This window comes from Rana temporaria, chromosome 1, assembly GCF_905171775.1.
Source record: "Rana temporaria chromosome 1, aRanTem1.1, whole genome shotgun sequence".
NCBI classification, from domain to species: domain Eukaryota; kingdom Metazoa; phylum Chordata; class Amphibia; order Anura; family Ranidae; genus Rana; species Rana temporaria.
The window spans coordinates 357,708,391-357,734,245 of NC_053489.1; the positions used below are offsets into that span (position 1 = coordinate 357,708,391).

Genomic DNA, 25,855 nt, shown 5'->3' on the forward strand with positions numbered 1-25,855 from the left:
TCCATTTCAAAAAACAGATGTTAACGGAGGTGCTTGCCCATAGGAATACATTGGTGTCCGTTTTTCATCTGTCAACAGATGGATGAAAAACAGACAAACAGAACGCCTGTGTGAAAAGGGCCTTACTGCACTTTATTATAAAAAATAAATTACTGACCTGTGCAGACTGCAGCATCTTCTCCTCAAATTCTTTTCGTACAGCATTGTATTTTTCCACTGAGCCTCGCAGAGACTTTGCTGCTTTTCTAGTCTTCAGCTCTGCCTGGTACATTAAAAGTAATTGGAAGAGAAACAAACACTTTTTATATCTGTCCACTATGAGCATTAGCGTTTCAATTCATTTTAACAGTTTGATATATAACCATTTGTGAGCACCAGGCGTGCTTCACACCCCGCCAAGAAACACTTAATTGAAGTAAACAGAGCATGTGCTGTATGTTCTATATATCTGTTCACTCCCAAACGCATTTACCTGCAATTCTGCTGTAAATATAAGGCAGTTTTTTTAGCTGCTGTGTTTAAAAAAACAGACCTGGAAGTGTTTATAAACACTGTTCAGGCACAGAGTATCACTGTTACTTTCTCTTTAGAGCCGGTTCACACTGGGGCGACTGGTCAGGCGGCTGAGCCGCCTGAGGAGTCGCGTCCCATTCTATGCAATAGAACTGTTCTAATAGGAGCGATGCAAGTCGCTCTGACTTAGAAAAAGGTTCTTGTACAACTTCGGGGGCGGCTCGTGGCGATTTGCATTGACTTCTATACAGAAGTAATTTTGCTAATCGCCTCTGAAGGCGTCTTCAGGACGAGTCGCCCCCGAAGTCATGCCGCCACAGTGTGAACCGGCACTTATAGTTTAATTTTATTTGCAGAGCAAAGGGATGAACTAAAAAATAAATAAATAAATAAAAAGGGTAAGCATTTCTTTGATTTGAACAATCTATACTCATTTAATGGTATGTATCAACATTGCATTGTAAAAAAAAAAAAAAAAAATGTTTTAACAGGAACATGTCCTAATTTCTGGGAGACCTTGCTGCAACAAGAGAAAATGTCACCAGGATCTCCATAAATGGGTCCAAAACTTTAATCAATGATCAAATGCCTGATAAAGGGGTCCTGTGTGGCTCAACATACACAAAACTATGTTGTTTTTCAGCTCTTTAGCGCCACCCTTTGGGCAACTTCTGCCAATGTTGTCTGATAGTTAGCATTGGTTCGGAGCATGCGTGTTTGTACTTTGGATTTTAGTCTTACGGACTTGTGTACATACGAACGGATAATCCGACTGGAAAACATTTGTTGTCGGACCATTTGAAAGCATGGCTATACAACATTTATTGTCGGAAATTCCTACAATTGTCCAATGGGGCATACAGACGTTTGGATTATGCAACAAAAGACGTCCATCACACAAATGTTGTTGGAATATCTGATCGTGTGTACGGGCCTTAAGACTGTATACAGTTCCAGCCAATGGTCTCTTCAGCACCCAATTGAAAATACAGCCATCTTTGCAGGAACGTGTGCATTGGGAATATTGCACTGGAGTTTGCTGCTCCCTCCTCCTACCTCCACCGCCAGGCCAGTTAGAAAGCACAGTGCACGAGTAGGGAACTGGCCGTGAAGCTAAAAAACGTCACTGCCAGTTTCCCTTACCACGAAAGGCGGCAGCAGCACCCGAGAGCTGATTGGAAAATAGGCTGGGGTGCTGAAAATCGCAGGTTCCCTGAACAGGTAAGTGTCCTAATATTAAAAGTCCGCAGCTACAGGATTTTCAAATTTAGTTTAAAAAGGAGAAAACAAAATATAAAATAATAAAAACAATTTTTACTTGTCAGGTTGCTTTAACATCACATGTACATGGAAACATAAATCTTTTTTTATTTAGGCCGCTTCCACATGGAGCGGGATTGCCCAGCGGAGGATGCATTGGCGTTCGAATGTAAATGGAGTAGAATCTTTCACCTTTGTTCCCCCTTTGGGCACACTTCTCCTTATGGATATGAACCCCAATACAAAGGTCACCACTTTTATGTAAACCACCCTCGCAGGCTGATGGTAACCAATATCTGTGTAAAAAATGTGCTGGTCCAAAGGGGCTGTACAGGTATGAAAGCTAAAGTGATTGCATAAAAATTGTGAACATGAAAGTTTTTGAAACATATTAGCCTCAATTCACAACATATTCATGTTAAATACATCCATATTTTTTTTTTTAATTAGTTATTTTGTACCGTTGGGCCCAATCACATGTGTGCGACTTGTTCTGCGACTTGGGACTGCAAAGTCGCATTACAAGTCGTTCTTCATAATTTCCAATGATAACTATTCATATATGTGCGACTTCAAGTCGTGCCGACTTCACAGTAGTCACTGTGCTACGTACTACTTTGGTCTGACTTTCATGCAAGTTGAGGTCCATAGACCTCAAATTTACACAGGCATTCTCTGAAATTGCTGCAAAAAATCGTGCCCGCAAAAATAGGATTTTTGTACTCATCGTAAAATCCATTTCTCTGAGTTCATGGACGGACACAGCAGCATTGACCTTAGGGTTATATACCTTTCCTTTCAGGAGAGACTAGGCAGAAAAAACAGCACTTTAAGTGTTAAAAACACTTCTCTCAGTACAGCACCTCCCAGGGGGCGTGTCCCCCGGGTACATCCCACTCTCTGGAACATCCAGCCTCAGTTCGTAGACAAGCAGTACAAACAAAGGAGGGGTGAGTGCTGTGTCCGTTAACTCAGAGAAATGGATTTTACGGTGAGTACAAAAATCCTATTTTCTCTTCCGTTCATGGACGGACACAGCAGCATTGACCTTAGGGACGTACCCAAGCAGTGTCAATTTTTTTTCGAGGGGTGGGAAAAAAACACAGCAAACCAGGTTTCACCCCAAACAAACCAGAGTTCCTCAACGGAGGAACTTCAACCTTAAACTGCCGCTTGTAAAACCTTGCTGCCAAAAGGAGGCATCCGAAGATGCACTCACATCCACCTTGTAAAATTTTGAGAAGGTGTGGATTGACGACCAGGTCGCTGCCTTACATACCTGTAAGACAGACGCTTGATGGCGGAGGCACCAATCGCCCTGGTTGAATGCGCCGTAACCTGAAAGGGAGGCGCCCGCCCCTTTAGGGCATAGGCCTGGAGCACGACCTGTCTGATCCACCTAGAAATGGTGGCCGACGAGACCGCCAGACCTTTTTTAGGACCAGTCACCGACACGAACAGTGAGTCCGACCTCCGAAACGGATCCGTAGCAGACAAGTACACCCGTAGGGCCCGAACCACGTCCAAGGAATGCAAAGTGGCCTCCTTAGGGTTTTTCGGCCGAGGACATAAGGATGGCAAAATGATGTCCTCAATGTGAAAAGTCGAGACAACCTTTGGAAGGAATGATGGCTGCGGCCGCAGCACCACCTTATCCTTGTGGATGAGCAGGTAAGGAGCCTTGCAGGACAACTCGTCTGACCGAGGTAATTGCTACCAGAAAGACCACCTTCTGGGACAGAGTCAACAAAAGAATCTTCCGAATGTCCTCAAACGGAGCTTCTTGAAGCACGGAAAGAACTAAATTCAAGTCCCATGGAGGCAGTGGAGGACGCACAGGAGGGGCCACATGCCGGACCCCCTGCACAAAGGTGCGCACCAAGGAGTGCGCCGCCAAGGGTCACTGAAAGTAGACAGCTAGAGCCTAAATCTTAACCGTACTCAAGAGAGCCTGAACCACTCCACGCTGTAAGAACAGCAGAATCCGGGACATCACGTATGTACGGGGGTGCCATTTCATCTCCTCACACAGAGATGTAGGCCTTCCACGTACGATGGTAAATCTTTCGTGAAGTGGACTTCTGTGCTCGTAGCATGGTAGAGATCACCGAGCCCGACAGACCTCGGTCCTTCAACACCTGGCACTCAACAACCACGCCGTTAAAGCCAGCGACTGTAAAGCAGGGTGAAAGATAGGAACCTGCGACAGAAGGTCTTCTCTCAGGGGTAGACGCCAAGGGACGTCTGCCACCAGACGCACCAGGTCCGTGTACCAGGGACGGCGCGGCCAATCCAGAGCGATCAGGATTGTCGGTATCCCCTCGGCTTCCACTCTGCGCAGCAGGCGAGGAAGAAGCTTCAGGGGAGGGAAGGCGTATATTAGGCAATAGTGACCCCATGGCGCCACCAATGCATCTGACGCATCCGCCCACAGGTCCCTCGACCTGATCACGAACCGTGACACCTTTCGATTGAGACAGGACGCTAGAAGGTCCACGTCTGAAGTGCCACATTTTTGGCACAGACTCTGAAACACCTCCGGGTGTAGTGACCATTCTCCTTGGTCTAGCTTTTGGCGACTTAGGTAGTCGGCTTGCCAGTTCAGCACCCCCGGAATGTACACCGCCGACAGAGCCGGAACGTAACTTTCGGCCCACCGGGGAATGTGCGCGACTACCGTCGCTGTAGCCGAGCTTCATGTGCCCCCCTGATGATTGACGTACGCCACGGCCGTGGCGTTGTTGGACTGGATTCTGACCGGTCGGCCTTGCAGACCCAGAGACCACTTGGAGAGACACAACTTGATCGCTCGGAGCTCCAGGTCATTGATTGGAAGACGGGACTCCTCCTGAGTCCAGTGCCCCTGGGCTGACTGGACACCCCAGACACCCCCCCAGCCAGAGAGGCTGGTATCAGTCATGATCACTGTCCAATGACACGGCAGAAACAATTTTCCAGTCCGAAGTACCGGAGGTGTCAGCCACCACACTAGGGAGGACTTGACCAGTCAACTCACCCGAATCTGGTAATCCAGAGACGAAGGAAGCTTGTTCCAACGTAACAGAATCTCTTTCTGCAACACTCGAGTGTGGAATTGGACATACGGAACTGCCTCGAACGAGGCCACCATCAGACCCAGCACTCTCATGCAAAAGCAAAGCGACGCCCATTTCTGGGTCGCCAACCGCTGCACCGCAGATTGCAGTGTCTGTAGTTTTTCCGTTGGGAGAAAAACTCTCGCCTCTGAGGAATCCAGGACCAACCCCAGATATTCCAGCCTCTGAGACGGTACCAGTACTGACTTCTGGATATTCAGCAGCCAACCAAATTCTCAGAGGGTCTGACAGGTGATAGACACGTCCTCTTCTAACTCTCAGCTTGAGGAAGCTCTCAGAAGGTCGTCCAGGTATCCCACGATAGCGCTCCCGCAGCAGGGCTAGAATCGGGGCGAGCACCTTGGTGAAAACCCGCGGTGCTGAGGCCAGGCCAAACGGGTGGGCCACAAATTGAAATTGGTGCTCCCCGACCGCAAAGCGCAGAAACCTCTGGTGTTTTGCGCATATTGGGATATGCAGGTACGCGTCCTTGATATCCAAGGATGCTAGGAAATCCCCCTGATGGAGCGCTGCTATTACTGAGCGAATCGACTCCATCCTGAATTTTTGCACTTTGACAAAGCAATTGAGGGCCTTGAGGTCCAGGATTGGACAGACCCCATCCTTCTTGGGGACTACAAACAGATTGGAGTAAAACCCTTGAAACCGTTCCATCGAAGGAACCGGCACAATCACTCCCCTGACCAGCAGATCCTGGACAGCTCCTGACAGATCCTTCAAGCGATCCGGAGGAAGCCGGAGGTTGGAGGGAAAAAATCTGTTTGGTGGACAAGAGAGAAACTCTAACTTGTACTCCGAGGAAACTACTTTGCAAACCCAACAGTCGGAAAGAAGAGACCTCCACCAAGCCGCGAAGTCGGCCCCCCACCCGAGATGCGGGCGGAGGCAGACCTTCATGCGGAGGCAGGCTTATCCGCAGGCTTGTTCGGCTTGCGGAACCAGGGGCGCTTTTGCCCTTCAGTGGACGCCTTAGCACCCTGGAAACGTTTTCCTGCCGCACTTGGCAGGCGAAAAAAAACGCTTGGGGGTAGTAAATGAGGGCCCTTGCTTACAGCGAGGCTCCTTACCCTTCCCAGATTGCGGGAGCAGAGTGCTCTTACCGCCTGTGGCATCCTTTATGTCGTCATCTAGGGACGCCCCAAAAAGCCGTTCACACTTAAAGGGTAAGTCCACCAGGGCCTTATTAAGAGGACTGGCCTGCAGACCAACACTTTAGCCACACAAGGCGGCGTAGTACCACCGTGTAGGCAGAGGCCCTGGAGAGCAAGGGGAGCGTATCCAGGGCCGACTCACAGACAAATTTTAGGCCTTGCACCAACTGGTCGGCCAGGTCTACACAGAGCTCAGAAGCATTCTGCGCCTCCAGCTCCTGCACCAGCACCGTTCGGTAAGCGTCTGCAACACCAAAGCCCCGGCCAAAACCGGTCTCACCGCCGACCTCACCACTGTGAATATGGAGCGGGCCACAGCCTCAGCTCTCCTATCTGCGGGGTCCTTAAATGCGGGAGCCCCTTCCACAGGTAACGTGGTAGCCTTGTTCAGCCTGGACACCGGAGGGTCCACTGATGGAGGAGATACCCTTTTGAGGAGGATTTCCTAAAAAAGTGGGTAACGGACTGCAAAGTATTTTGGTACTGCAAAAACTTTCTGCGGGCCGTTCCCATTCCTTGTATAACAGTTTGTCCAGATATGGAACACAAGGAAACACTTTCGCGGTGTGGGGGGGCTTGAGGAACCCAAAAGGAACCGGCATGTCTAAGAGCTCCAACAAATTCCCCGAAGCAGAGTCATCCTCACTCTCCTGTGTGGGCCAAGTCTGCATCATCCGACATAACGGAACCAGAGCCAGATGCAATAGCAATGCCTGATTCCATATCAGAGACATCCCCAGAAGCAGGCGCAGCGAGGGGGCGCTTTTTACCCCCCTTCTGGCCACTTGCTGCTTCAATCCTGGCAACAAACGCCTCAAGGACTGCTGCCATAGCATCTGGCATGGTTGGGGTAGAAGCTTCTGGTTCAGACTCCATGCTGACCCACCTATATATGCCGCCTTAGTACTGAAGAAAAACGGGACCCACAGGCCACCCTCCCGGTCGTTACAGAGAGCAAGGGACCCCCCAGGGGACTCACCACCCAGAAACAGGCTTTACTACTGTGCAGAGCTGAGAGCGCTGTCCATGCTGTGCCGTCCCTCAGGAAGAATGCTGTGGCTTTGCGCCATTATTCCAGACACTAGAGGCCAAGACTTTTCCAAGATGGCTGCCGACATGCAGAAAAAACAGCATGTGGGCTACAAGAAAATGGCCCCCGACATAAAGAACCGCGTCACCGCTAAAATGGCGGCCGTACACGTGTTTAAAACACTCAGTAACATACAGCAAACACTGTCCAGCACACACAGCACAAGTAAAAAACACCAGCACCCCACAGCAGCACAGCCCCCCGGCAGTAACAGAGCCCCCCCAGGTGGACCCCCCACCTCACAGCTGCCACCCAGAACGGGGAAGGAGGGAGAGAGGAAAGCAGGGCGGACCCTCAGTCGACGTCCTCAGGAATGCACCAGCCGAACCACCCTGCCGAGGCAAGGGGATACTACTTACCCATCCTGCGACCACCGGCTGGAGGCATTCCAGACAGACCCAATGTCTGCAGGTAGATACGGCATGGCTGTCGGCCCGGGAAATTGTGACACTACCATAGAGACCGGTCATATGTGTGCCCTGTAGCATGTAGCTCACCGGCCGCCCCTGGAGCAACGGGGCATGTCGTGGACAGCCTAGCTAAAGGCCGGCACACGCTCGATGGCCGAACATGGGGGGACTACAAGGATCAAGATGCAGCCTGTCACCCAGTTGGCAGTTGATAGTAGATCCCAGGATCCAAAAATACAGGAAAAAAAACAAAAAAAGGCGAAAAATCGCAAAAGATCTCCAGAGCACATGGGCTCCAGAAGGGCCATGTCTTCTCCTATCGCTAGGCAGAAAAAAACTGAGGCTGGATGTTCCAGAGAGTGGGATGTACCCGGGGGACACAACCCCTGGGAGGTGCTGTACTGAAAGAAGTGTTTTTAACACTTAAAGTGCTGTTTTTTCTGCCTAGTCTCTCCTGAAAGGAAAGGTATATAACCCTAAGGTCAATGCTGCTGTGTCCGTCCATGAACGGAAGAGAAATCACAACGGTGTGAAAGGGGCCCAAGTCTGAAAATAAACATCCTTATTATGGTGAGGAAATTGTGAATTCGTCCCATTATGGATGTTCATTAGACATTAATCCGTCTTTAGCCAATAAAGGGTATTCCTTGAACATTTGTTAGTACAAAGGCAAAAACACTTTGCTAAACACATACCGAGAAACAAACATTTTGACCATTAACCTCACCTTATCCATCTCTTTCTGTGGAGAACCCTCCCTACGCAAACGCTCCTGCTCAGCAAATCTGCTGCAGTAGTTGTCACGGGATTTTTGAAGGAGCTGTGAACTACACTGCAGAAGCTGAATGACCTCCAAAGTGCCAGACATCTCCTCTTTGGCCTGCGGTAATAAATAAATAAAAACAAATATAACACAAATGGTTACAACAAAATTAATAGTACCTCAGAGCCTGATTAGCTTCTCTCCCCATCCAAGTCCTGTCTTACAGGGGGATTACAAGAGAGTGGAAGACAAATTTAAGTACACTGGGCAACAATATACATGAACTGTTTTTCTAATGAAAAAATGATTGTAATAAGTGTTACTTTTTTATGTCTGCCTGGAGTTTACCTGTCGTAACTGGAATACCTAGAAATTGTGGTGCATGTACCCAAGTGGGTATTCCACTAGGTTTAGTTATTTGCCAATAAATCATATAGCAGTGACATGACAGAGATCCATCCTGCTTTATCATGTCTGTTACTTACAATCAGCCCAGTAGGTGGGTCTATCCTTCATGGCCAAGGGTTTTAACAGCCATGCCAATAAGACCAGTGGCTAATTCTGGGAATACATGGGACACATCTGATGTCAGTCAGTGTGGCAATCTCCCTGTTGAGCTATTGCTTTATAACAGGAGTCTGCCACCCATCCCCCACCAGAACATACCAATCAGCGCTTGCAGTCGTTGGCTGCGAGTGCTGATCAAACGCTGGTTTTCCAGCATGCTCATTTGACAGAAGCTGGTTCTGTCGAACAGGGAGCAGTATACATGGTCTAAAAGTTGGCCAGTAACTGCTGAAACAAACCAATATTTGGCCCATGTGTATCTAGCTGAAAAAACTGGGTGGAACAGGAGAACTTGTGCCAATATATCTGGTATGTTTGGAAGAGGCCAATGCTTGTCAACCAGGAGTATGACTGTGTACCACATCCTTTTGGGCCAATTCAGTGTCGAGAAACACTGGAGCCCTTTCCACCTCTATCTTGTGCAGCAGTTGAGGAAGTATATAGCTCAGCCTTTATGCAGACCAAGGAATCATCAGGGCATCTACTGCATAGGCTGGATGACCCCGTGTCCTAAAGGGGGGGGATCAATTTAATTTCTCCCTGGTCAATTAGGGAAGTTGCAAACATAGGATCTGCTAACAGGGACAGGCAGAGGATTGCTAGCTCTATCCCCTATGCAATTCTAAATACACTGAATAGTACATAAGATAGCTTCTCTTGTTGGTGAATGCCCTCCTATTTCAAATGCATCTGTTGGGGATCCCCCCAAGAAAAGCACTGCCTCCTTATTCCCCTCCATCCTGCCATTTACAGGACAGTCTCAAAATTCATAATAAAGTGGCTGCTCCAGGCCGATCAAACTGCACAGGTGCTGAGCTTAGCTAGAGAAAGACTATTCCCTGTGCAAACATGCAGTTTGAAAAGCCTGGAGTGAGCATTACCAAGTTAAGCAGAAGCTGGGATGCACTGTGCACACATGCAGTTTGATGGGCCCAGAGTGACCACAAAATATGATATACAGCCTGTCTTGCAAACATCGGGAGGAATGAGGGGCCAGCACATTTTCTGAAGAGAACAGCTGCATCTATAATGGGAGGATCTTCACCATTTCCAACAGGAGGAACTATGGTATGTACTATTCATTGAATAAAGGATTGCACAGGGAGATTTTTGGAAAATATTCCTGAAGGTGAAACTATACTTTAAGCCCAAAATCTATAGAGCTTTTTCTCATTTCCACTTATGACAAAAACCTTAACTGTTTACCATTTTTAGCTATTCAGTCCTTACAATGTCTCTGATTAGGACACAAAAGCAAGTAAAGCAAGTAGGGGGGAGCACAACATGAAGCTCTCTTTAAAAGTTTCATTGTGATTGCCAATCATAGACATATCTATAATATAGCATACCTGAAGAAACACTAAATGTAAATCACATTTAAAATGCAAATAAAAAGACATTTATAGCGGAGCGCCAACCAAACCCCTAAATACATGTTTGAAATATAATTAAACGGTTTTACCTGACAAATTAGTTGCTGTTCTACCCTTGCAGTACTGAAATCAACACAGCCCTGCTAGACCGGTACAGCTAAGCAATACAGCTGCCTGCTCCAAACCTCATGCCCCGTACACACCATCACTTTATGTGATGAAAAAAAACGACACTTTCTGTGAAGTAAAAAATGACGTTTTTGAAACTTCAATTTTCAAAGACGAAGTTGCATACACACCATCGTTTTCTCACAATGATCTTGCAAAGTCAGGTTACGTTCCACCACGTTTTACCATTGAAGCTAGCTTCTGGGCATGCGTAGATGAAAAAACGTCTTAGAAAACGACGTTTTTTGCTACACACGGTCAATTTCTGTGAGGTAAAAAGTGCACTTTTGAAAAACGACACATAAAATTGAAGCATGCTTCAATTTTTTTCTGTCGTTTTTTAGAAGACATAAAACAACGTTTTTGCCCACACACGGTCAATTAAATTGACGTTTTTGAAAATGACGTTTTTTTCCATCGCAGAAAGTGATGGTGTGTACGCGGCATCAGATTTGACAGTAAAAGAGAAGCAACTCCTCATTTCTTGTCATGTTACTCTTCAGCCCAAGTTTGAGCCCAGTGCTGTAGAGTTAAACTGATGGCATTAACTTCCAGACTATTGATGGGGAATATCAGGTGCACCAGACAGTTAGGGGGGTTGTAAATTCTCCAACCAGTAATGCCCTGTACACACGAGCGGAATTTCCGTCAGAAAAAGTTGGATGGTTTTTCCGATGGAATTCCGCTCAAGCTTGGCGTGCATACACACAGTCACACAAAAGTTCTCTGAATTTTCAAGCGTTAAGAAAGCAGTGAAGTACAACACTACAACGAGGCAAGAAAAAGAAGTTCAATGTTTCCGAGCATGCATGTTTTTTTCCCGTTGGAATTCCATACAGACTAACGGATTTTCCAATAGGAATTTTTTCTGTCTGAAAAATTGAGAACCTGCTCTCTAAGTCTGTCAGAAATTCAGATGGAAAAAGTCTGATTTTTTCATCGGAAATTCCGACCGTGTGTACACGGCATTAGGCTAGCATCTGTTCTCCCCACCTTCCAGGGCATGGGAAGGAATATCTCTCCTCACTCCAGTGCAGGGCTGGAGCTTCACCATGCCAGGGATAGAATTGTTAGGCTACATAGACACATAGGGCCAGATTCTCAAAAGAATTACGCCGGTGTATCTACAGATACACCAGCGTAATTCAAAAATCCCGCCGGCGTATCATTGTTTTGTATTCTCAAAACAAGATACGCCAGAATTAGGCTAGGATCCGACTGGTGTAAGTCACTTACACCGTCGGATCCTAAATGCAATACTACGCTGGCCGCTAGGTGGCTTTTACGTCGATTTCAGCGTTGCATATGCAAATGAGCCGAATACGCTGATTCCCGAACATTTTGGCGCCGTTTCGCCGTAGTTTACGTCGTTTCCGTAAGCGTAAGGTTACCCCTGCTATATGAGGGGTAACCTTACGTCGGTCCGCCGTATGCCATGTTAAGTATGGCCGTCGGGACAGCGTCTGGTTTTTCTGTCGTTTACGTAACTCGTCGCGAATAGGGCTGTGCGTTAATTACGTTCACGTCGCAACCAATGTATTTGCGGCATACTACGGAGCATGCGCAGTGGCCTACGTTTAAGGCCGGCGCATGCGCAGTTCGTTTGGCACGGGGGCGCGCTTAATTTAAATACAAGCCGCCCCCTTTGATTTACGTGGGGATACGCCGGGCCATTTAGACTACGCCGCCGCAAATTACGGAGCAAGTGCTTGGAGAATACGGCACTTGCTCCAGTAAGTTACGGCGGCGTAGTGTTAATGGCTTACGCTACGCCCCGCTCGTAGATACGCTTATCTATTTGAATCTGGCCCATAGGATGGTCCAGAGAGTGGATTTGCTTGTTCCACAAGATGAGGATGTTGAGCTGAAGAGTCCTGAGTAAAACTGGGCAATGAAGACTGCCTAAAGGGAGACCAATATTTAGCCAGAAACGATCACACAGAAGCAAACTGAAGGGTGCCTTTTGGATCTAAGGGTCCACATACGGGATCCTAAAGTGGCAATCTTTTCAGGAGGAAGGAATATTCTGGCTTGAGCTATGCCTAAGATTACCCAAGAAAGAAGGGCAGACTTCAACTGATTAACCAGTCAAAAGTTTGAGGCAACTGAATAGTCCTTTGGATTCTGGCTCACAATGTTGTGGCAGGGGAGTCGTTACGTAGAGGTCGTTCTAGAATCCAGTGACATGGGTGCTATGGTGCTGGAAAAAAGCAAAAAGTTCAGCAAACACTTTTGTGAACACTCAGATTGCTGGAATAAAACAGTTTGAATGAAAGTGCTAAAAAAAAAAAAAAAGTCAAGGGGCCAAATGCAAAAACAACTTACGACGGCGTATTTCCAGATACGCTGTCGTAAGTCTGAGTGTGTGCCATCGTATCGTGGCGCCTGATTCAAAGAATCAGATACGCCTCACGGTACGCCGTCGTATCTTGGGGTGCATATTTACGCTGGCCACTAGGTGGCGCTTCCGTTGATTTCTGCGTTGAATATGCTAATTGACCTAGATACGCCGATTCACAAAACGTAGTTCCGTCCGGCGCATCTATATACGCCGTTTACGTGAGGCGTCGGTCTGGCGTAACTTTACCCCTCATAAAGCAAGGAGTAAGTCAGAGTCGTATTTTACGTTGTTTGCGTAAGTCGTCCGTTAATGGGGATGGGCGTAGGTTACGTTCACGTTGCCTAAACATTGAGCCGATGTATCTTAGGGAGAAAATTCAACGTGATACGGAGCATGCGTGCGCATGCACCGTTCGTAAAGCGTGTCATTTATGTGGGGTCACGAATCATTTACATACAACACGCCCACTACCAGCCTAGTTTGAATTAGGCGGGCTTACGCCGCCCCATATACGCTACGCCGCCGTAACTAAGGACGCAAATTGTTTCTGAATACGGTACTCGCCTGACTTAGTTACGGCGGCGTATCGCATATGAGATGCGCTACGCCCGCAGAAAGATACGCGATTCTTTCTGAATCCGGCCCCCAACAGCAAAGCGTAGAAAACGCCGGTGTGGAGGGACAATTGGGATATGTAGAAAGGGCTCTTGCATGGCTTCTGATGGTATAAATTCCCAATCTGGGAGAAGCAATTGCAGATCTTGCTTAAGACGGAGGGAGCAGGGGGTGTGGCTGAGTCGTGCTGTGCATGTCTATAGATGTACACATCTTGGACTCTGGAGCACGCATTCACAAGTGCCCCCTCAGCAGTCGGAAATCTAGAACAGAAGGTAAGCAGGCAAGTATCACGTTTATTATTTTAACCACTTCCAGTCTGGGCCAATTCAGGCATATTTATTTGCTAAAAAAATAACTTGGAACCCCCAAAACATGATTTTTTGTTTTTTAGCAGAGGCCCTAGAGCAGGGGGGCTTAAACTGACGCACCTCCAGCCGTGAAGACCCATGAGGCATTGCAAGGCTGACAGTTACAAGGATAGTTTCCACCAGGAGAGGCATGATGGGACTTGTAGTTTTGCAACAGCTAGAGGGCTGCCAGTTTGATACCCCTGCCCTAGAGAATAAAATGGTGGGCATTGCATATTTTTATGTCACACGACATGGCTTCTTGCAAACTGCAAACCCGACTTCTTGTGGCTTTCTTTTAACAATGGCTTTCTTCGCATCCATCACACTTCTGGGTGTGTTGAATGCTTGATTCCCCACTGCATTCAGTGGTTCCTCCCTGTGAAGGATGCTTCAGTTTAAATTCTCCCTGCTAAGTAAAATTGTGTGTGTGTTAAGTGTAACAGGTGATTTCAGGTGGGACTCACTCCTCTCCTAACAGGCTTTTGAAATGTTAATGACCCTTCCTCAGCCAGTCCTATTTCAAAGGGTAAATGGTCTATTGTGTTGTGTGAAGGAGCCCTGTGGTTACTGTTTACTGTGATTAGAAGTGGCTCATGTTAATTATTCTGATTGCTTCATTGTGGTAATTATCCCTTCTATATGCAGGCCAGGCTGCCTAGATAATGTATTCTGTACAACTAGTAATTACCTTCACTGATGTCATTATCTAAAGAAAATGTGTTTTCTGGGTCGGCTCCGAAATGTCTGCCTATGATCTGTATGGAAGCCCCAGTGTGAGGGGGCGGAGATTTGTCATTGTAACAGTTTTGTAAATTACATATAAGCTGTGTGTTATACCATTAAAGTCTGTCTTGTTCCAGCAGTAAGCTTGGGCTTATGTGCGGCTTATTGGGCGACCCCAGGAATATCCCTCCTCATGGAATATTGGGGTAATTTGCTTTTATGGGGAGAAGGGAAGACTTTGGCGGGGATATCATTCTAATTCCGTCACAATTGGTTGGCAGCAGCGGGATTTTCCCTTCTACTCTCCTTTACACCCGGATTCCAAGCAGACACTGGAAGAACTACTGTAAGTTCGTGGAAGGATTGCTAGCAACAAAACCAAGCGGGTCATCATAGCAGAATTAATGGAGCTAGACCAGGAGAACTTGGTTGCAGCAACGCTAGCAGTACAAGAGATGGAGACACCAGTGATTCAGGAAGAGGAATCGCCAGCCAACAAGCTAATGAGAGAGAAGCTAGCATGGTTTGGTCCGAACCCAATGGCGGATGTGGTGCTGAAAGTGATGGACCTGTTAGCAAAGGCAGAACTACAGAAGGATAAACAAATAAGAGACGCAGAACTACAGAAGGATAAACAAATAAGAGACGCAGAACTACAGAAGGATAAACAAATAAGAGACGCAGAACTACAGTTAAAACTGGCAGCAGTCCAACAAGCAGCCGCACATTCTCCAAACAGTGAGTACAGCACAGCAGACGCAAGGAAGATTCCGTTTAGCGCTTTTAAAGCTTTTGATGAAAAGGACTGTGAGATTGATAACTACCTGGCAGATTTTGAGCGACAATGTAACCTGCACCGAATAGCTAGAGGAGAGTGTGCTGCAATATTGTCAGGCAATTTTACAATCACATCCAGACGGACGTCAAAGACTGGGTGAGAGATCGCAGGCCCATGACTCTACCAGAGGCCGCGAAGTTGGCGGATGAATATGCGGATACTCGCAAGATGAACCAGGTCACACCACGGGTACAACCTCCACGACCAACGGTGCCCTTACACCCACCAGCCGCTAGATACCAACCTCCTAACAGACCGGTGACATCTAGCCCTCGCTATCCACGCCAGGAGGACAACGAACAACGCTGCTTCCGGTGCAAACAGCTGGGTCACTTCAAGCAGAATTGCCCCCTGAATGACAACACCAGGTCAAATTGGTCTTAACCTGGGTACCGCCCACCAGCAGCAGCCCATTGTGTAGACTCGGCTTGGGATCCCCAGGGGCTGGGTCGGGAAGAACCATTGGGCACCCCTTATGAAGCCCTCATGGTACAATCTGTTATTACGGACAACAGGGAACACCATTGTCAGCTGGTCATGGGCGACAGCCATGAGCCGGAGGGGCCCTGGAGGGAGCTGGGCAGAAAGAGGCACCGCCGGCTACCCTCCAAGAAGAAGAGGTCCTGGAAGCCGTATAACAAGCTGACCTGGGAGGAGAAGAAGCGACTGGAGGAGAGGGAGTCGCAGCGGGCGTCCCAGATGCGGGCCGAGATGTTCGCCAAGGGCCCACCGGTGGCCCCTTACACCACCACCCAGTTCCTGATGATGAAGGACCACGTGGAGAGCCTGCAGGACATGAGCAAGCAGGAGCTGATCCGTGAGTACATGGAGCTGGAGGAGTGCATAAGCCGCCTGGAGGAGAACAACCACCTGAGGTCACAGCAGGCTGACCCCCCCAGGCTCCACGAACTGGAGCTGGAGAAGCTCAAAGAGGAGAACCGGCGGCTGCGGAGGGAGCAGGGGGTGGCTGACCCTATGGGGCACTGATCCCCCCCCCCCGAACTCTGAGCACCAGTGCTACAGCATTTCAACAAATATAACTTTTTCTTTTTTATGAATCTCCTGTGATTGTCACTTCAGAGCCATAACCTGCCCCCTCCCATAGCGGGACACCTAGACGGCGGCGCACAGACCCATTCGCCGTCTTCACACTGACTTCTGGTGACTCTGCAGATCGCACAAAGACTTGGGGACTGACCGGCGTGTGATCTGACGACCCGGTGACATACCTGAGTCGGAAGCAGTTGCCAAGGGAGGTCAGTCACGCCAAACGGAGTTAACCTCGGACTAAAAGCTCTGAACCCGTCAACCCTACTGGACCAGGGAAGGTCCAACCGGGTTGCCGGAGCAGGGAGAAAAAGGGGGGCCATTGTGAAGGATGCTTCAGTTTAAATTCTCCCTGCTAAATAAAATTGTGTGTGTGTTAAGTGTAAGGCCGCGTACACACGGGCAAACATGTACGATGAAACCGGTCCGCTGGACCGTTTTCACCGTACATGTCTGCCCGGGGATTTCTGTACGATGGCTGTACTAACCATCGTACAGAAATCCGCGCGTAAACAATACACGGGGGCATGTCCGCGCCGTCGCCTTCACGATGACGCGGCGACGTGGGCGGGCCAACCAGTTAAATGCTTCCACGCATGTGTCAAAGTCATTCGACGCATGCGAGGGATGGCGGGCGCTGGGACATGTACGGTAGGTCTGTACAGACGACCGAACATGTCCGAGCGGGCAGGATTCCAGCGGACTGCTTTAAAACAAGTCCAGAAATATTTGCCCGCTGGGAAAAGGCCCGGCGGGCAAATGTTTGCTGGAATCCTGCACGCTCGGGCCTACACACGACCGAACATGTCTGCTGAAACTGGTCCGCGGACCAGTTTCAGCAGACATGTTCGGTCGTCTGTACGGCCCATAACAGGTGATTTCAGGTGGGACTCACTCCTCTCCTAACAGGCTTTTGAAATGTTAATGACCCTTCCTCAGCCAGTCCTATTTCAAAGGGTAAATGGTCTATTGTGTTGTGTGAAGGAGCCCTGTGGTTACTGTTTACTGTGATTAGAAGTGGCTCATGTTAATTATTCTGATTTCTTCATTGTGGCAATTATCCCTTCTATATGCAGGGCCAGGCTGCCTAGATAATGTATTCTGTACAACTAGTAATTACCTTCACTGATATCATTATCTAAAGAAAATGTGTTTTCTGGGTCGGCTCCGAAATGTCTGCTATGATCTGTATGGAAGCCCCAGTGTGAGGGGGCGGAGATTTGTCATTGTAACAGTTTTGTAAATTGCATATAAGCTGTGTGTTATACCATTAAAGTCTTACTGGGCACTTAAACCCCCTTCGTGCCCAGACCAAATTTTCAGCTTTCAGCGCTGACGCATTTTGAATGACAATTGCGCGGTCATACAACACTGTACCCAAATTATATTTTTATAATTTTCTTCCCACAAATAGAGCTTTCTTTTGGTGGTATTTGATCACCTCTGCGATATTTTTTTAAACTGAAAATTTTGAAAAAAAAACACAATATTTTTTTACTTTTTGTTATAATAATATCCCATTTTTTTTAAAAAAAATAAAAAATTTCCCTCGGTTTAGGCCGATACGTATTCTTCTACATATTTGTGTTAAAAAATAAATCGCAATAAGCGTATATTGATTGGTTTGCGCAAAAGTTATAGCGCCTACAAAATAGGGGATAGATTTATGATTTTTTTTTATTTGTTTTACTAGAAATGGCAGCGATTTGCGATTTTTTTGTCAGGCCTGCGATATTGCGGCGGACGTATCGGACACTTTTGACACAATTTTGGGACCATTCACATTTATACAGCGATCAGTGCTATAAAAATGCACTAATTACTGTATAAATGTGACTGGCAGTGAAGGGGTTAACACTAGGGGGTGAGGAAGGGGTTAAATGTACTCCCTGGGTGTGTTCTTACTGTGTGGGGGGAGGGGACTGACTGGGGGAGGTGACCGATGCTGTGTCCCTATGTAAAGGGACACAGATCGGTCTCCTCTCTCCCTGACAGGACGTGGAGCTCTGTGTTTACACACAGAGCTCCACGTCCCTGCTGTCACCGTCGATCGCGGGTGTCTGGCGGACATCACGGCCACCAGGCACACGCATTGGCTCCCGAGCGATGCGCCGGGCACGTTGTTTCCCCGCTGCGCGCCCCCAGCGCGCATGGGGAATGACAACAATAGGACGTCCAAAGACGTCCACTCGGCACTTGAGAGCCGCGCTGTGGACGTCTTTCGTCCATAGCGCGGATCCCAAGTGGTTAAAGTCTCTGGTTAATGACTCGATACCTCTGTATAAACTCTTTTGAGGTTCGGAAACAAACCAAAGGCTTTCAGAAAATATGGGGCAGATGGCTGGCCAGTCCTCTAACCCTTACATCAGGCAGACCACATGTTGGATAATGAGCCCTTTTGATGCACTGGACCTATGTCATGCACACCCTCCTGGTGACTTCATATTAGTGCATGTGTATTACCAAGTACTGCAATTACAATGCTAAATAACTACAGGACTCCTGACATGAACACTGTTTAACCACTTCCATACCACTAGGTACCTTCCTGCCCAAGCCAATTTTCAGTGTTCAGTGCTGTTGTCATTTGAATGACAATTGCGCAGTCTTGCTACTCTGCACCCAAACAAATTTTCTATACTTTTGTTCCCACAAATAGAGCTTTCTTTTGGTGGTATTTGATCACCTCTGCGTTTTTTATTTTTTGCGCAAAAAATAAAAAAATACTGAAAATTTTGAAAAAAATAAAGATTTCTTTGTTTCTGTAATTTTTTTTGTAAATAAGTACATTTTCTACTTCAATGATGGGCACTGATATGGCGGCTGCACTGACAGGCACTGATAAGGCGACACCGATGGGCACCGATTAGGTGGCACTGATGACGGACACTGATTGGCGACACTAATGGGCACTGATGGGCACTGCTACGTGGCACTGGTATGTGGCACTGATGGGCACCAATAGGCGGCACTGATGGGCACATATTGTGGCACTGATAGGTGGCATGGATGGGCACTGATGGTCACTGATAGGTGGGCACAGATAGACACTGTATGGCATTGATGGGCATCATTGATTTGCGGTCTTTCACAATGGTGTCAATCAGTGCCCATTTGTGGGCACTGATTGGCACATATTTGGCATCAATTATCATATGTGGGTGGCCATGTGGGATGTACCTGGCCATCCACATGCTTGGGACTTCCCTGGTGGTACTAGCGGCTTCCCTGCTGGTCCAGTGTGGGCATCCGTGGGGGGGGGGGCTGCGCTCATAAACAATCAGCGCAAACCCCCCCTGTCAGGGGAGCCGCCGATCGGCTCTCGTCTACTCGCGTCTGTCAGACACGAGTGAGGAAGAGCAGATCAACGGGGTTTTTTTTTTTTTTCAACGGCTGTTTTTATTTACATTGTGATCAGCCGTGATTGGACACGGCTGATCACGTGGTAAAGAGTCTCCGCCGGAGGCTCTTTACCGAGATCGGAGATGCAGGGTGTGAGACTGACACCCTGCAGAACCAAACGCCGCGCGCCGAAATGTTATCCTGCAGGACCTCCTCAATAGTCCAGTCAGGATTTCACAACCACTTCCCGGACGTCAATTGTCTATTGACCGGGCGGGAAGTGGTTGATGTATGTTCCAATGCATGTATGTAATGCTCGGATGCAGTGAATAACCAAAGTCTGTTTTTTTTTCTTGTGTGTTGAAAAAATGTAATGAAAATATCTTTAAAAAAAATATATATATATATTTTTAACAAATGGAAAAACCTGTGCATGTGTGATCAATCTGAACAGTACTGGTGAAGTTCGAGTCTAATCAATATTTCTACTGTAATGTACTAATGATCTGGAGATGTGGTGCATTGAACCATGTGGCCGAGTGCAGTTAATACCATAATTAAGGGGCAGAGTTTTGCTTCCTTATGTCACAGCCTCCAGTAAGGAGAATAGGAAGGAAGAAAGGATCACAGTACTGATATCTCCAAATCTCACTCCACATCCCCAGACACAAGTAGTAAGAGGCAGCAATGCCATAGAGCTCAGACTTCAGATACACAGCTAAAAGGCTGTAGCCACACTCGCATGCCAGGAAGTGCATTGCTGTTATTTAAGAAAAATTCAAGATAAAAAAAAAAATGATGTACAATGTTTTTCACTTTTTGAGTTCAGTTCCACTTTAATAAAACCTCTATAAAATCCATCTAGAGATGACAACATTTTTGAATGCCAAAGCCTACCTTTTTATGCACCTTGACCTGCTCTTCCCCATATCGATTGATCTCCTTTATTAAATCATGCAGCTTCTTGCTTAGTTCTAGATGACACAGAGCCAGCTTGTCTGAAGATACCCGAAACATCTCCCACATTGGGGCAAAGGTTCTATTAAAAAAAAAGGGGGGGGGTGGGGGTGGTGGTTTTATCTACTTATTTGTACATATCCATGTACCGCAGTGTGTTAGACATGTATAAATGCCTCACTTACCCCAGGTGGCTTCCACTACTGACCATCTTGGACAATTTCTGCATAGACTTTGAGTAAGCTTCCTCCACAGTGGCCCTAGAAATTGAAAAACAAACAACCTTTTCACTTTCTACTACAATGAGGACAGGTCTACTGCGGCAAATCTGGCTAAGCAATAACAACAACCTTTTCACTTTCTACTACAATGAGGACATGTCTACTGCGGCAAATCTGGCTAAGCAATAACAGCCTAATAATGAAACAATAAACTATTCACAAACATTTCAATTTTTAAAGATTGGTTGCAGAAGCAGAAGAAAAATATCTGACGTCAACAAATTGTGCCAATGAATGTGCAAGACAATTTATGAGTTGATCAGCCATTTTTCCAGAAGGAAGAGAACGTTAAGAACTACCTATAGCATGCACAAATATGGACGTATAGTTCTCATTTCTGTACAAACACGTATACAGTACTTAAAGGATCACTAAAGGAAAATATTTTTTTAGCTAAATAGCTTCCTTTACCTTACTGCAGTACTGGTTTCATATCCTCATTGTTCGTTTTTGCTTTGAAGTTGCTGTAATTCTGCTCTGATCTCCACACTTCCTGGTTGTCTGGCTCCTTATGAAAAATCTCATGACAACTTTTCACTGTGGTCCAAGCTGTGTGTCTAAAACTCCTCAGAACCAATCAGATTCATTTTAAAAACAAAACACTGCCCTGGATTTGTTTGTTTTTGTTTTGTGTCTTTCTCTACTTCACAGAAACATGAAACCAGTTTAAAAACGAAAGTGAAACTAGAGGCACATTATATGAATGATTTTTATCTATTTTTATAAATTTTTAAAAGGAATCAGTTAACTTTTATGTCTCTTTACCCTGTAAACAGTCATTTCAGCAAAAACATTTTTTTCCTTTAGTGACCCTTTAACTATACAGTGCCTTGCGAAAGTATTCGGCCCCCTTGAACTTTGCGACCTTTTGCCACATTTTAGGCTTCAAACATAAAGATATAAAACTGTAATTTTTTTTGAAGAATCAACAAGTGGGACAAAATCATGAAGTGGAATGAAATTTATTGGATATTTCAAACTTTTTTAACAAATAAAAAACTGAAAAATTGGGCGTGCAAAATTATTCAGCCCCCTTAAGTTAATACTTTGTAGCACCACCTTTTGCTGCGATTACAGCTGTAAGTCGCTTGGCGTATGTTTTTGTCCATTCCTCCTTGCAAAACAGCTCGAGCTCAGTGAGGTTGGCTGGAGAGCGTTTGTGAACAGCAGTTTTCAGTTCTTTCCACAGATTCTCGATTGGATTTGGGTCTGGACTTTGACTTGGCCATTCGAACACCTGGATATGTTTATTTGTGAACCATTCCATTGTAGATTTTGCTTTATGTTTTGGATCATTGTCTTGTTGGAAGACAAATGTCCGTCCCAGTCTCAGGTCTTTTGCAGACTCCATCAGGTTTTCTTCCAGAATGGTCCTGTATTTGGCTCCATCCATCTTCCCATCAATTTTAACCATCTTCCCTGTCCCTGCTGAAGAAAAGCAGGCCCAAACCATGATGCTGCCACCACCATGTTTGACAGTGGGGATGGTGTGTTCAGGGTGATGAGCTGTGTTGCTTTTACGCCAAACATAACGTTTTGCATTGTTGCCAAAAAGTTTGATTTTGGTTTCATCTGACCAGAGCACCTTCTTCCACATGTTTGGTGTGTCTCCCAGGTGGCTTGTGGCAAACTTTAAACAACACATTTTATGGATATCTTTAAGAAATGGCTTTCTTTTTGCCACTCTTCCATAAAGGCCAGATTTGTGCAGTATACGACTGATTGTTGTCCTATGGACAGAGTCTCCCACCTCAGCTGTAGATCTCTGCAGTTCATCGAGTGATCATGGGCCTCTTGGCTGCATCTCTGATGAGTCTTCTCCTTGTATGAGCTGAAAGTTTAGAGGGACGGCCAGGTCTTCGTAGATTTGCAGTGGTCTGATACTCCTTCCATTTCAATATTATCGCTTGCACAGTGCTCCTTGGGATGTTTAAAGCTTGGGAATTTTTTTTTATCCAAATCCGGCTTTAAACTGCTCCACAACAGTATCTCGGACCTGCCTGGTGTGTTCCTTGTTATTCATGATGCTTTCTGCGCTTTAAACGGACCTCTGAGACTATCACAGTGCAGGTGCATTTATACGGAGAGTGGATTACACACAGGTGGATTCTATTTATCATCATTAGTCATTTAGGTCAACATTGGATCATTCAGAGATCCTCACTGAACTTCTAGAGAGAGTTTGCTGCACTGAAAGTAAAGGGGCTGAATAATTTTGCACGCCCAATTTTTCAGTTTTTTATTTGTTAAAAAGGTTTGAAATATCCAATAAATTTCGTTCCACTTCATGATTGTGTCCCACTTGTTGTTGATTCTTCAAAAAAAAATTACAGTTTTATATCTTTATGTTTGAAGCCTGAAATGTGGCAAAAGGTTGCAAAGTTCAAGGGGGCCGAATACTTTTGCAAGGCACTGTACATGAAACATTGTCTAGTTTCTAAGACATTACATACTAAAACAATAACTACAGTGCCTTGAAAAAGTATCCATACCCCTTAACATTTTCTAAATTTTGTCATGTTACAACCAAAAACAAATGTATTTTGTTTGGATTTTATGTGATAGACCAACACAAAGTGGCACATAATTCTGAAGTGGAAGGAAAATTATAAATGACTTTCAAAATATTTTACAAATAAATATCTGAAAAGTGTAGCGTGCATTTGTATTCAGCCCCCCTGAGTCAATACTTTGTAGAACCATCTTTCTCTGCAAGTCTTTTCGGGTATGTCTCTACCAGCTTTCCACATCTAGAGAGTGACATTTATGCCCATTCTTCTTTGCAAAATAGCTAGAGTTCTGTCAGATTGGATGGAGAGAGTCTGAACAGAAATTTTCTAGTCTTGCCACAGATTCTCAGTTAAATTTAGGTCTGGACTATGACTGGGCCATACTAACACATGAATATGCTTTGATCTAAACCATTCCATTGTAGCTCTAGTTGTTTAAGGGTCTCTGTGTTGGTCTATTGCAAAAAAAAAACTAATAAAATACATTTATGTTTTTGGTTGTAACATGACAAAATGTAGAACATTTCAAGGGGTATGAATACTTTTTCAAGGAACTCTATATTGTATTTGCAATGAAAGCACTCTATCATGTTAATAACCTTTAAAGCTGAACCCTAGGCAGATTTGAATTAATGCAGCTCTGTAATCTTTTCTAAAACATTAAAAATATTCTTTAAATGCAGTGCAAGTACCTCAGCTGGACCCAGTATCAGCCTTCTGAGGTACCTTTGCACCAAGGTTGGAGTGTGAGAGAAAAAAACAGTAGAGGAGCCAATTACATAGTGATAAATATGAGGATACAGCAGATTTACAAAGGATAAGCTTATCACTGTGCTGATTCTCCTTTCACTGTCCAGTCACAGGTAGGTCCAGGATGACCTGGGCTCAGGGGAAGTGGGTTAAATGATGGGACCATAAGACTGCGAATATCTGGTGAAAGAAAAAAGTACTATGGTATAAATCTATAGATTGAAGGTAGTTTCAGCAAAGGCTGGGTCGGGTATTTTATAGTTAACCATTTCACTGCTAGGTCCTGCCTCCCAATTTTCACCCTAGGAAACTGGACCCTTTTTGTGATTTTTCCAGCTTTGAAAGTTATTATTATACCCCAAACTTATACTTTAGGAATGCACAGGACCTGTAGAATTAAAATTTGGTGTTTTTAAAATTTGCAAGACTCATGATAGTTGCACAATTGCTTATCAAAGCTATATTTCATAACAATGAAAAATTCCTGCTAATCATTAACACACAACAGAAAAACTTAGCAAATGCTTATTAAATATAAAATATAAAACTGTAATGAGGTAATACATATTTGAAAAATTGTGCCTTTTTGCAAAAAGGAATGCCACACTGTAAATAAGCAACCAATTCAGAAAGCCCTGAGGCCGTGTTGTGGTAAAAAACAATAGGCAGTGCAGTGACATGCAGTGTCATTATTCTGAAAGGGACCTCAACACACTTCAATGCTTGAGTTTATTGGCACAAAATAATGGGACATGGGAATAATTTTTTCAACTGGTTCAATTCACATATTTTGTGTACGATTGTTGTTGTTAGAGAGGGTTAATAAATCAGGGGGCAACTTTTTGCAATTTTAACACCGGATGCATGCTAGTGTTTGCATCTCTTGAAATTTTTTAAGTTGCTCTTTAGACTCTAATTTTCCTTTTGATGTAAAATATTTAAGATGTGCCATTCAAGCTCATTTGAAGAATCGCAAAGAAATGGGCAGTGTTGAGTACCGTAGATGCAGTAGTCAGCCAAGAAAACTTAATGCAGAAGATGAAGATAACATTTACTTCCTTTTCAACATTACAAGATGGTGCCATCAGCACAGAACTGGTGGAACCCAGTGGGCCCAGGTACACCCATCTACTGTCTGGAGAAGTCTGACCAGAAGTGGCGTTCATGGAAGAACTGAGGCCAGAAAGCCACACGTCCAACGTGGAAACAAAGCTAAGCAATTCAACTATGCACAAAAACACAGGATCTGGAGTACAGAAAATGGCAGTGGGTGCTCTGGACTGAGGAGTCAAAATTTTTAATATTTGGCTGTAGCAGGAGACAGTTTGTTTACCGAAGGGTTGGAGAGAGGTATAAAAATGAGGGTCTGCAGGCAACAGTGAAATGTTGGTCAGGATAAATGGTGTCCTCAATGCAATACAGGCAAATACTTCATCATGCCATACCATTAGGAAGGAATGAAATTGGCCCCAAATGTATTCTGCAGCAGAACCACAACCTCAAACATACAGCCAATGTTATTAAGAAATACAGTTTTGTTCAAAATTATTTAACCCCCCAATGCTGTAAAGGGTTTTAGGGAATTTAGTGTACATTTGTAATTGTATTCAGAATGAAATCCTACAAGGACTTCTTAAAGAACCATATGCAACTAAAATGACATCAATTGGTTTTGTAATACAGTAGT

The 25,855-nt window shown here is 45.6% G+C and overlaps 1 protein-coding gene across 12 annotated transcripts in view; it reads right to left on the reverse strand.

The window, feature by feature from the left end:
• FCHO1 (FCH and mu domain containing endocytic adaptor 1) overlaps positions 1–25,855 on the reverse strand; it is a 294,097-nt gene that overhangs the window by 144,950 nt on the left and 123,292 nt on the right. For all 12 annotated transcript variants that reach the window (XM_040321486.1, XM_040321453.1, XM_040321473.1 and 9 more), the window contains 4 exons: positions 20,813–20,887; positions 20,568–20,709; positions 8,268–8,420; positions 158–262 (listed from right to left, as the gene is read on the reverse strand). In XM_040321486.1, coding sequence (XP_040177420.1) covers positions 158–262; positions 8,268–8,420; positions 20,568–20,709; positions 20,813–20,887 — 475 coding nt within the window. The remainder of the gene's footprint in view (positions 1–157; positions 263–8,267; positions 8,421–20,567; positions 20,710–20,812; positions 20,888–25,855) is intronic.